General features: G+C 42.4%; 1 protein-coding gene across 1 annotated transcript; it reads right to left on the bottom strand.

Moving 5' to 3' along the window:
* Positions 1 to 5,960: 5,960 nt before the first annotated feature.
* Positions 5,961 to 6,929, bottom strand: LOC147716849 (olfactory receptor 11H6-like). Its single transcript, XM_086919805.1, has one exon. It carries the CDS (start codon positions 6,927 to 6,929, stop codon positions 5,961 to 5,963), a length of 969 nt encoding a protein of 322 aa, XP_086775931.1.
* Between the last annotated feature and the right edge of the window lie 6,238 nt (positions 6,930 to 13,167).

Genomic DNA, 13,167 nt, shown 5'->3' with positions numbered 1-13,167 from the left:
TTCATGGGTCTTGTAGATTTAGTAGCAAGCATAGACAAGGAAATGGAAGCACATTTAGCAAGTGCTACAGTCTTTAAGGGCTCCTCTAAAACGATACAAAATGAACTCCTGGAGTGTATGCTAGAAATAATGAGAAGCCATATCGTCCAAGAGTTGCAAAACACAGACTTTGTGGCTATTGAGGCTGATGACACCACTGATGTGGCCACACAAACGCAGTCCGTATTAGTCTTTCGGTACCTGGACAAGGGCTATAATGTTGTGGAGAGGTTCTATGGCTTCACTCATTTAAAAAACTCCACTGCAGAAACCATTACTGCATCTATACTGCGTCAACTCAACTTCATTTTTCCAGAGCTGCAGCAAAGAAAAAAACTTATTGCACAAAGCTATGATGGTGCGTCCGTAATGAGTGGAAGCCATGGTGGCGTGCAGAAAAGAATTCGAGATGTCTACCCGAATGCTCATTATGTGCACTGTCACGCCCACCAACTTAATCTTATTATGCAACAGGCAGTTTCAAAGATCTCTGAAACACGCATTTTCTTTCAGGATGTAGGAGGCATGGCAGCATTCTTCTCACGTTCCCCAAAAAGAATGGAAGCACTTCAGGAGATCGTGGACAAAAGGGTTCCGAGGGGAGCCTCAACTCGTTGGAACTATAACATACGTACAGTCCAACTAATATTTCAATATAGGGAGGACCTTGTGCAATGTTTTGAAGCCATAGAAGCCGATCAAACCTTTGATTTCAAAAGTCACAGTGAAGCCCGTGGCTTTGCTAGAACACTAAAAGATAGAGAGTTTCAGTTCTTTCTGTTTTTATTTGAAAAGATAATGTCAAAGGTCGAGAATTTATACAATCAGTTGCAAGGACGAGACGTAGATACTGTCTCTGTGAAAAGATATACCACGGAGTTTGTCGCAAGCATAAACACAGTGAGAGGTGAGGTTGACAATTTAGACAGCCAACTGCCAGCGGCTTCAACTTTTTCAAACCACAGGAAAAACATCACCACTCTGGTCTGACGTGCAAAAGAGATCTGTGACATTGTAATTGTGCAGGCACAAGACCGTTTTGCATTCACAAAACATTTGGGGAGTGCCGCATTATTGGAAAGTAAATACTTTGACAAATATAATGAAACCTTCCCTGAGCATGCTCTGCATGAGGCTGTGGAAGCTTATCCGATGCTCAACCAAGAGGACCTGAAAAGTGAGTTGACAGTAATGTACTCAATGCCTGTGTACCAGAAAGCCAAAGATGGCAGGTCTTTGCTGTCTTTAATTCATGAACTTAATATGGAAAAGACATTTACAGAGACAGTAGCGTTACTAAAAATCGTCATTACAACTCCTATGACAACCTCAGAGGCAGAACGATCTTTTTCCGCCTTAAAGAGGATTAAGACATTCCTGAGGAATACCATGCTTCAGGAAAGACTCAATGCTTTGGCAATGCTCTCTATAGAGAGCAAGCTTGTTCAAAATATTGCTGACTTTAACATTCAAGTAATTGAAAAATTTGCTGCGCTTAAAGACAGGCGTGCTGAATTTAGATACAAAAAGTAAATATGTTGAATGGTGATAGTTTGTGACATGTTTAGTTGGTTCTTTTGTTGTTTGCAGTTTAAATCAAAAAAGTTTTTTATTTTTTGTTGTTGTTTGCAGTTTAAATACAAACAATCTGTGAGGTTCTCAGCATTGTATCTTGAAGTCTGTGATGAAGCTCTGTTGTTATACTGAATAAGCAGCTACCTAGTATGTTATATGACAGCTCTTTAATAATGTAATCCCTGCACTTTCACAATTGCTTTATTAACCTTCCTGCTTTCTCAGATTTGCTTGGAAATGCACCATTTTTCCACTATTTTTTCAAAATTTTCTCGGGGGGAATTCCCCCAGAACCCTCCTTAGGGGGTCCGGGCTCACTCGCTACGCTCGCTCGCTACGGTGCACTATGAATATCAGTTTCCGGCCCACCACTTTAAAATGTCACCAGCCGCCACTGTTCCTTTCTGGACCTTCGCTACATATTCCTGTATAAACACGGACAGGAGCGAGATGATGCCCTCCAATGGATACATGATGCCAAGTTGGAAAGACTCAAATGATATTGCTGATAAGGTATACATTTCCTTTTTGTATTATGTTTTGCCGGGCTAGAGTGCCTTTACATATGCTGGAACCATATGTTTAACATGTTTGTTTGCAGTATAAAATGTAAATATAAAACAAAAAATAAAGAAATAGATGGGAGACTCCAGAGAGTAACGCTTCCTCTATACGGAGCCCACCGCTAACTTGATATTGGTGGCTGTATATCAGCCCCCTTTTGTGTCCATAGAGGTGCACGTCAAGCTGCCCCATGTCACCAATTCTGTTTGCCTTCTTCTGGCCTGCAGATTGAAAGCTATGCACTGGAAGGCAAGGACGCTATCAGGTAGACAGCTTTGGAGTGTAGATATGCTTAAATGGGGTAGTGCATAAGTGATAGCACTGAGACAAGAAGGGGTACGAGGCCTGACTAAGACACCTACAGCAGCAAACTGGGAAGAATTGCTGGATGGCCTGCAATAACCTACAGACGATTAAGGGGCTTAACATTATACTACACTATCCACAGGGCACGGCACAAGTTATTTGTTGGGATAAGAATCTAGTGCAGGGAGGTTTAGGGAACAAGCCGATACTCTGAGCAGTGAATACTGTAGAATCAAAGTAATAAATGTCAACAATCCAGGGAAATGCGGGGCAGGGTTTGGCCTATTGTTTCATTTCTATGGTTTATTTTTCTGTATTATTCAACACCTTTGAGAGCGCATAATGCCTGTAAGCGTAGGCATGGCTCGATATGATAGCAGTATTTGAATAGACATATTGTACCTATATTGTGTCACATATCCAGATAGCAAGTACTGGCAAATTGCTGTAACTTCACTGTGAAAAAGCTAATAAAAATGATAAAAAAGACAAGAACCTGAAGGTTCAAAAACTCACATCCGACCCCTACCATGTTTCTGAGTTTCAACTTTGACACTACTCTCACTCTCATGCAACACAAGTCCTCAACAAAACCAATATGTCTTGGTACTAGCTCTCAATGTGATACGATTAAAATGATGTTGCAGGCCTCCTAATTTCACTTCTAGATAGTGGAAATGCACTGTCACATAGTCTCCTAGCCTTGCTTTACCATGTCTCATTAAGGGCCTGAAAAAATACAACCACTTCATCACCACCTCAATGAAATAACACTAGCTTGCCCGACGAGCCAGATCCTTCTTGAAGGCCAGTTGCATCATCCAAAAAGTCATCATGACCAGCAGCCCCGTGTGGGAAGTTTGCCTGATATATGCTGATCACTAATTATAGTGGGCACCTTGTACCAGTCCAAATAACCCTTATTGATGATTAGGTTAAAGCAACCTTTATTGAAAGCGATCCTAGTGGTAGCTATGGAGAGCAGCCTTCAGGCTAAGTCTTGTACGAATGTAAAGCAGCTTGTTTTACCAGATTAGAACCTCCTGAATGACCAAATGAAAGGAGAAACACACAAGGAATATATAAAATATATGTTTTTATTACTAAACACTCTCTGCTAACCTCTTTAAGAGATTAGAGAACAAAGCACACAATATTACATAACTAGAATGACAGTAAATAGCAGGGCTCCATGGGGAAACCGAACCATATACTAAGAAAGTAGTTTAACAACCAAAACTTGACTAGACTCAGTGCCTAGAGCACGTAGAATTGCTGGAACCCCAAGGAACCACCCAAGGTAGTGACACAGGGAACCCACGGAGGACGGGTGCAGTGTGAGAACACAGGAGCGAGCCCCATACAACTATATGGGAAAGTCAAGGTTGGAATTGTAAAGGTTAAGGACACTTTGGAGAGGACTCTGAGAAAAACCTTTCAAACATAGAAGGTTCTAAGGCCAGCACTCTTGTGAGCACCAGAATACTCATGTTACCTAACCTTGGGTAGCCGGGTGCATAGGTGCCAAGTGATGTAGGGAATCTTCGTCCTTTTCAATGGCGTGACGCGGAAATGTGCTGCTACCGTGAAGAGGAACAATGTACAGTGGAATCCAAGCCTGGATTCGAGGTGAGAAGAACCAGGAAAGCTGAGGGGACAGAGTCTGGGTCACTTCTAGGTGACCTGGAGTACGATGTAGAATGCTTCAGGTGAGTTGACGCGATGCTTGACTCTGCAGCCACGTGGACCAGGAGATGTTGAGGGCAACCAAAGTCCAGAGGTGAGCTGTCCCATGAAGGATGTCGAGTGCTGGGGGGTCAGTGTTCGGTTGGAACACCAAAAAGCCTTGGCAACTGCAAACCACACAGTCAAAGGAAATCAGCGTTGGTGAGGACCAGCAAGATCCTCGGGACTCTCCAAGCAATGGAAGGCTAGGGCACATCTGGAGCAACCAGGAAAGCCCACGGAAATTCAAAGTTACCTGCACAGGCCAACGGACCAGGGATCAAAAAGGGACCTTGAGAGGAATCACAAAATACCAGCCCACAGAACACTTGTGAAGTGTGGCCAGAAATCTTCAGTAGAACCCTGCTTGGGGTCAGGACTGCAAGTAGCCCAAAACACAGCCTCAGGGGTAGCCGGAAAGCAAAGGCTGCTGCAAAAGAACACGTTGCACAGGGGTTCAGGTTGAATGGTCCCCACGAGGGATACGGGCCTCAGAATTCATGAGAACGCAGATCAACCTCAGAGACCTCAGGAACTCACCTCCTGTGTTGCAGAAAACTTTGGAGTCCTCAGGAGCTTCAGAGATGCAAACTGGTCAGATGCGTTTAGGTGCCTGCTTAGCAGGGGAGAAACTCCTTTACTCCAAGGGAGATTGTTCAGTCATCCAGCAGTGTGCAGATCATCGAAGTACTTGGTTTCTGTAGCAGAGTTTAGTCCAGGTAAAATCTAAAATCCTGTAGTCAGGGCTTCCTACTTTATACCCGAGGAAGTGGTGGGACAAACTCTGGGGACCCACCTATGGGAGGATCAGGACAGAGGGGTGGTTACACCCATGTCCTTTGTCAAGTTTCATGCCAGTGCAGGAGCAAATGGCTCCTGCAACTGTTTTGAGCTGGACTGTGCCCAGGGACACCAAATGTGCCCCTGGTGCAGACATCAAAGCACTCTGAGAGTGCACCCACTCAGCCCCAATACACTAAATCCTGTCTGGGAGGTGGTTACACCTCCCTGTGACAGAAAGCCTATTGTCAAGCCTTCCCCCGCTCGAGCTTGGCTCAACAGTAGGAATACAGACTTGTGTCTCAGGCTGCCAGCATCCATTTTGTGATGCCCAGGTCTAGAAAGCTGGTACCGGGTGTGAAACAGTGAAACATCAGCAAAAAGTGGGGGTAACTATAAGAAGCAGGTCTTACTCTCCTACACCTCGCCCATCTGACTGCCTCCAGTGTCAACATGGCACCTAAAGCCAGAAAGCCATCATACTGTAGGTGAAGATGTGCAAAAAAGGGATAACGAGGCAGCAAGTCTGTTTCATAAATACCTCTATATCTATTAGGCCCAATCATTACATTCTTCAATTTACGAAAGGTTTAAAGAAGCAGCACTGTAAATAACTCGGAATCATAACACATTATGCAATCTACCTCTCCAGCAACTCCAACTCTAGATGCACTGCCTTCAGCTTGCTTTAGTGCTCTACTGCCTTTTGGTAGGAATGTGCTATACAAATATCACACAAACATACACACATGCATGTGCAAACTCACCCACCCACATACACACTCACTCCCTCATTCACTCACTCACTCCCTCATTTACGCGCTCACTCACTCATTCACTCACTACCCTTGTTGTAATATCAATGTAAAAATATTAAAGACTGCAATTATCTGTCTGTCATTCCCTTAACTATAGTCACCCTGTCCTCTTAGTTTTGTCAATTATTCTTGCAGTAGTTCTCCTGTTTCATTTCAGTAATGTTTTCTTTTTAGTGACTCTGAAGCCTGGATTCTTTTCGAGCATATCATTTTTCTCAGAGCCATTATCACCTCTTTGTTTCTAAGGGTGTAAATCAGTGGATTTAAGAATGGCACCAGCATAGAATATATGAGACAAACTACCTTATCAAAAACAAATGTGTCCTGTGTGGTAGGTCGTAAGTACATAAAGGAAAGAGACGAAAAAAATAATATCACAACAGTGAGGTGAGAGGTGCAAGTGGAGAACGCTTTCTTTCGTCCGGTAGCTGATGGCATCCTGATGATAGTTAATATAATACAACTATAGGAAACAACAATTGTCAAAAAGGTTAACATAAGGATTACAGATGCAAAGACGTAACCTGCGACCTTTGTGATGTAGTCCAGGTTGCAGGCCAGTTTAATGATAGACTGATCACAAAACAAGTGGTCAAGTTGGTTGGACCCACAGAAGGATAACTTGGATATGAGAATGATGGGTACAGCATAGCACACAAAACCCAAGATCCAGCAATTCATGGCCAGAACAAGGCATCTGGAACTGTGCATTTGCCTGGAATAATATAGCGGGTTACAAATGGCCAAATATCGGTCATAGCTCATCACTGTCAATAAAAAGGTCTCAGAAGCTCCCAGAGAGGTGAAAAAGTAAAACTGCAGAAAACACCCCGTAATACTAATGCTCGTGTCTTTTAGAATGGCTGCCAAGATGTTGGGTACCGTTGCTGCAGTGTAGCAGATTTCAGTGAATGAGAAGTTGATCAAGAAAAGGTACATTGGCTTGTGGAGGCCAGGATCAGAAATCACAAGTAATATGATCAAAATATTGCCTGAAATTGTCATAAGGTAGATCACGAAAAGGAAAACGAAGATACTATGATTCAGTAGTGGAAGTTCTTTAAATCCAGTGATCACGAACTGCGTTATTATTGTCCTGTTGTCTGAGATCTCGCAAGCCATGCCTTGTCTGAAAAAAAGGGGATTAATGAGAGTTACTAGGCATATCCAACAGATATCAGCAAACATTGTTTTTCTTAGACAGGAATTCCTGTAACATTCAGGGATAAACTCACTAAGGCATGTCCTACTCCCTCACTCATCCAAAGAAGCGGCATTGGATGTAAGGGTGACACAAAATTCGTGTTGGTGTTATTGGTGTTTAATAATATTCAAAAGGTTAATTGGATGGATCTGGACCATGTGAGTCCCATAGGACAAGTGACCTAGGCATTAAAACCCACACAGGAAATCCACACAAGAAAATCCATGAATGGCAAGATTCAAAGTTCAAACCATGAAGGTTTATTTAACATTAACAATTATACAAAAGCAATAGGCAAAATGGTTCATCAAGTCAGATCAATTAATATCACAAATCAAAGTAGAAATTTAAAAATAGAATCAAAAAGAAGATGGACATGCAGCACTTTTTTTTACAGTTTTCCATATAAATATATGTGCTTTGTATGGTTTGAAGGGACACCACTGTCCATACTAGTAAAGATACATTGACAATAATCAATCAACATTGCCGGCTTACCTTTAATCACTGCAAGACTTAGGGGCAAATTACGACGTTGGTGGGTCCAATATGGATGGTTCGTCAGTGTCACACCCACCGGCATCTGCCCCTGTGGTCTGCCCGTCATATCAGAAGGCATTGGGTGGAGGAACCGTAGGCAGTGCTTCCAAAGGCTCAAAGAGCCTGTCGGTGCGTCGGAGGGTCAGTAATCCTTACAATAAGGTGGTGCCTGCTCAGACACCGCCTTTAGGATTACAATGACCCTTTCCGCCTTCCCTTTCATGGCAGTTTACCCACAATGAAAAGGCACGTGGAAAGTGAATTTGAGCCTCACTACTAGGGCCCCCTTCTCCCCTGGCCCTCCGCTCTGGGGCCTGGGGATTATCCTTGCACCATGTTTCAGGCACCACATGGTGCCTGACACACGGTGCAGGGATGTTTTAAAAATGTTTATTTTCTTTTAGTGCGTGCCTTTGCAATAGGGAATACAAATATTGCTACCGCCTTCACCTTCGCATTGTAATCAGGACAGTGGGACTGCCGAATTTTAGTCGGGCGGTGCTGCTTCCGTTACGGCCAGACCCGCATTGTAATCAGGCCCTTGAAAGGCCTTGAGCAGTGCTTTAAATGTGCCGGTACTCACCGGTACTGAGTACCGGCACTTCTAAATTTTCTTCCTTTGAGTACCAGAACTTTTTCTTGGCTCAAAGAGAGTACCGGTGTTCATGGGGCAGCAAGCCAACTCCGTGCAATTTGGCTTGAAAAGAAAGAAGTAAGAAGTGTGACACAGCTGAGGAGTCAGGCCGTTTTCGTGAAGCACTCGAGTGCTAATCTTTTACAATCTGCTAATTGAGCATCGCCCATATGTATTCAAAATCAGAGCAGGCAGGGCGTGGAGACAATTGCACTGTAGGTGTGCAAGAATGCCTGCTAGGAGGCACATCTCAAACCGGGTCTGTGGGAGATTTGTTGCGAACGGCAATAGATTGATCTATGGATTATATCTCATTTAGGCTAGCATATTTTTAACATCGCATACACTGGTCGGTATTCTAACATGGCCGACGTAACCACTCACTAAGGTTTAGTCCGCTCTTTGTGTTTGACGATTCAGTCAATACATACGTAGCACGTCTATATAGGAAACACCTGCGAAAACGGCTTGCAATAACCAAACTTTCTGTATCCAGCCGACCATTTGACCGAGGAAGAGGAAATTTGTCCGCGCAAAAGATTTTTGGTAAGCTCTCATTTTGAAAGCGTTTCACGGTCCTCTAGTGCCGTTCGCAACAAATCTCCCACAGACCCGGTTTGTTAATACGGGTTTCTCCGTTTCTTTCGCAGATACGCTGCCAAGCACAATGAAGAGCAGGTAACGAAACGCACTATTGCAGTTAGTCAGACGAGTCACAGTATCAAATCGTTAACGCACGATAGCGGTTTCTTATCACTTTCCCCCCATTTTTTCATTAGAGTTTAAACCCGGACGAGTTTTTCACACATAGAGACGTTTACACCAACACTTCAGCAAACAATGTGAGTGTTCTTGAAATAATGTACTATCGATTATTGTTTAGCCATCAGTAAGTGCATCACCATGAAGCATAATTAACTCATGTCAAAAAATGTTTCAGTGTTAATCTTTGCAAGTGAATTCAACGCAATGTTTATTTTATAATGCATGCCAGGTGGAACTTACATAAGAATGGTGAACTCTGAATTGAGTAGTGGCATATGTACAACGAAGTAGTAATGTAGAAAGTTGAAAAAGTAGAATTAATGTAAATATATGATTTCTTACAGAGGCCCCTGAGGAAGGGACGTGGGTCCCGAAATGCATCGGGCCAATCAATTCAACAATCGTCGAAATATAAACCACAACATAAATTCATTGCTTGTATGATGTTTAATACAACCTATGCATTTCAATGTGTATCTAGATGTCATAATGAAATCAAAATGTATTGAAAAGTGATCATTTACAATTTATGGACGTTTGAATAAATGTTTCAAAATAAATGTGACAATTAAGCAAAACTTAAAATCATTGAATAACAGATAATCATTGAAAACTTTAGAATAGGTGGAAATACTACACTAAGCTGTGCGTTCGGCAGGGTCGTGATATTGCTATCACGTACCATTCTTCAAAACAAATTATTTTTGTAGCCTATTCATGTTAACTTAAACACAGGAACATGAACATAAGCCTTTATCAATAAATCTTCACTCGCAGTGTGTATAGAAGTATCTAAAATACTTCTACACCCACAGTTCTGGATATTAAGAGAACATGGAAATTAAGGGAACATGGACCACATATTGTTTTCTAGATGCCCTAAAATGCTGGCATAATAAAGAGTGGTGAGTGGTGATTATGTGCACCAGGGTAGCTGACATTTCTTTTCAATTATAATTAGGACTCCCGGTTTTATGGTATTTATTTTTTGGGGCATTTCCATGTGTATTTATCCATATTTATTTTTAATAATTTTATCTGTATTTATCCATATATATTTTGGATTTTGTGAAAAAATTAATCTGCAATTAGTACACTTCCACACGTATTTGTCTGATAAATATTCACTCATGCCTGAAGGACTGACCGTTATCAGTCATATAAACACACTCAGATGATAACATATGCACAACCTTGATATTAAAATGTGCATGTTTTCTCATACGAGCGTATATATTGCTGTTTAAGTCTTTTTACTAAAATTCTTTTATTGTTTTAACCCTCTTACTATTAGATTGACAGAGCTATTGGCCGGGTAGTCCTGATTGACAGCATTGAGAATCGCTAAACAATAATCCAATTTCTGTTTTTATCCACATTTTAAAATAAATACAGCCAGGAAAAAAATGGTTTTCCGTCTGTATTTATCTGTAAAAATCAGTAAAAACTGAAAACAGGGATACCTAATTATAATCAAGACTTGCACTGAAATGGCCTCATGGCACTAGGACATCAGATATAAACAGCAAGACACCTAGAGCCACAGACCTAAAGATGACCTATGCAACATAGCGTATGTGTTTTTGAACTCTATTCAGAAGCCGGGACAGTCATAAATGTGCCGCAATTGCATTATGACAGCATTCAATAGGCCAAGGCCGAGAACCTTGAAGACTTTACTTCAACAGGCTTTTTTGAAACAGAGCAGCAGATCGAACACCGGGGCTCCTTCAGGGACATATGAGTTAAGCAGGATTTGAAAGAAACACCTAGACATTCCTATGGTATTGAGACTGAACAAAATAGAACAAATTACATTGGATGTGCTATTTAACTGGTAACCAATGCAGTGAAGGGCATGGGTCAGGCATATGGTTCTATGTGCTAAGAAAGATCACATGCACGGCGAATCACCAATAGTTCTGACCAGATTGAATTGGAGGACAGACATGAGGGAAAAACACTAATAACCCTCACATAATCGCCAGTTGTATCAATATTCCACTGAGGTATACCATACATTGTGTTCTCTAGTATTTCAGTGGTGAACTATTTATTGTCCTCAGCTCTGTGTTTTCCATGATGTGGAGAACATCTTTATTAGAGAACCTGCATGACAGGGGCACACAGAAGCAGATGCAACACAGAAAAGTCTACATCAGAGTGGCAAGATGTTCTAGTCTGGCATGTTGGGAACATTATTTATCTTTTTAATGAAAAAGAAAAATATCTAATGATAGTGCTAATTAAAATCAAACACCTCATAGGTGCCAAAGATCAAGCACTTTCTACGCCCTACAGCAAAGCAGCAACATAACTGTAATGACCAACTCATTTAAAAGTTTGTTTACAGTTTGAAAGTACATTTGTTCCATGGCCCTTTCCATCTTGTAGTCGTAGGCACGAAGTGTATGATCACACAATGCATCTGCGCAGTGGATTTGTACAGATCAGCTTCCAATCTTCTGAACAGGTCCAGGGAGTAGGCATTTAGAAAATAGGTAGTTTGTCACATGCAATGGTTGTTGGACAATGCACATTGATACATGGGCTATGAACTACAATGCAGCAGTGGACAGTAGGAAACACAACATGATTGCACATGGACACAAGCTGAGACCTGGAAGGACAGAGACTACTTCCTTGTAACCTCCCCCCCATGTCTTGAGAAACACCTGACATATTCACAGTTTTCTATGACCTCATAGAAAAGCTCAGAACTCAGGTAGACAGAAAAGTGGTGTAACACGCAGAACGGCTTCACTTTGGCTGCTTCAATGTGGTGAACCCCAGTGCTCACAATGAGCACTATCATGCAGCCCAAACAAGGAGCGGATGTCATGCTAGTCCTACATACAAACATGAGTATTTCCATGTGGATCAAATGCGCAGTGTTCAGTTCCCGCAGTCTATGTGGCAGTTCTTCAGCCTGTAGCAACCACTCCTCATAGTTGAAACAACAGAGAGTTCTGGCATTGACTGAGACTCATGCCATTGTCCCAAATCACAGTGAGCAGATGTCTGAGGTAACATATAGTACAGGATGGATAACTACTGCATCATCTACGGAGGTACTGTTTACCGCATTTAAGTGAGGAGCTCACATTGATCTGCTAGAAGAGTCACCGCCAATGAACAGACTATACCTGCTGATACAACCTTCCTCAAGATCATACTGTAAGGGGCAAACAACTCTAGAGGGGCCTTGTCTATTGACATACCCAAAATCAGGCAGATTTCTTCCAAATTCTAGCTTAAGGTGGTCAGGTCAGAGATTCTATGTAAGCAGAGGAGGCACAATGGCAAGCCACCACGGAGCTCATTGAAGATGAAAAGTAGCAGACCAAGATGAAAATTAAGTTGCTGGAAGCAGCGCCACCAACAGCTGGCTAAGATGCAATTTGCCTTTTTACAGATCTGCAGCAAAACTTAATTGAGGAGTGCTTAAACAAGGGATGGCACCGGCCACCTCATTTCACCAGAGACCTATGTAGTGGCTGAATTCCTAGAGGACATACATTTTGGCTGTGCTATCTGAGTCACAAATATTATCAGGGAAGAAGGTTAAGTAGTACAGAACAAAAACAAGAAAAACATAGAGAAGGTAATGATACTGATTATGAAGCGAGCTGAAGGACACATCACATGCTGACAATCAATTTTCCACAAATGGCACAGAAACTTATATAACCCTTATGGGGGTTGATGTACTGACAAATCTGATATCTAGCTGCAATGAGTGGCTTTTCTAGGCACAGGTAGCTGTATCAGAGACTAGCTCTGAGCTGCTTTTCTAGGCACCAGAAGCTGTCTCCCAGAGAGACAAGGTGTCAGAAGTAACCTTCTGAGAGCCATATGAGAGGCTAGGAGAAGGTCTCGAAAAACTCACCCACAAAAAGATGCAAATAGAACTAGCGGTACAAAAGGGGGTGGTGATGGACGGAGCATCTGAATCAATCAAACACTCACACCCAGTCAAAAGATCTGGGTTTAATACATCACTGTTCTTTAGTCCCTTGCTCACTTTGCCACTGGATTCAAGCAAGCCGGGCTGAAGACGGCTGGAATGCCAGAAACCGGTCCTCGGAAGCTTGTTTCTGGTCCAGGGAAGACATGGCTTGGCAGTTCGGGCTGGACTGTTCCCATGAGGCACAGGGTCGGACTGATTTGCATATGGCCATGTCTGAAATGGGGTGGCAGAGTGGGCTAAAGAACGG

Source organism: Lissotriton vulgaris, chromosome 5, assembly GCF_964263255.1.
Source record: "Lissotriton vulgaris chromosome 5, aLisVul1.2, whole genome shotgun sequence".
Classification (NCBI taxonomy): Eukaryota; Metazoa; Chordata; class Amphibia; order Caudata; family Salamandridae; genus Lissotriton; species Lissotriton vulgaris.
The sequence above is the reverse complement of the archived record's forward strand: the minus strand, read 5'-3'. Positions and strand labels throughout refer to the sequence as shown.

Excerpts from the sequence above, each read along its gene's own strand:
- LOC147716849 (XM_086919805.1), bottom strand. The coding sequence starts at position 6,929 with ATGGCTTGCGAGATCTCAGACAACAGGACAATAATAACGCAGTTCGTG.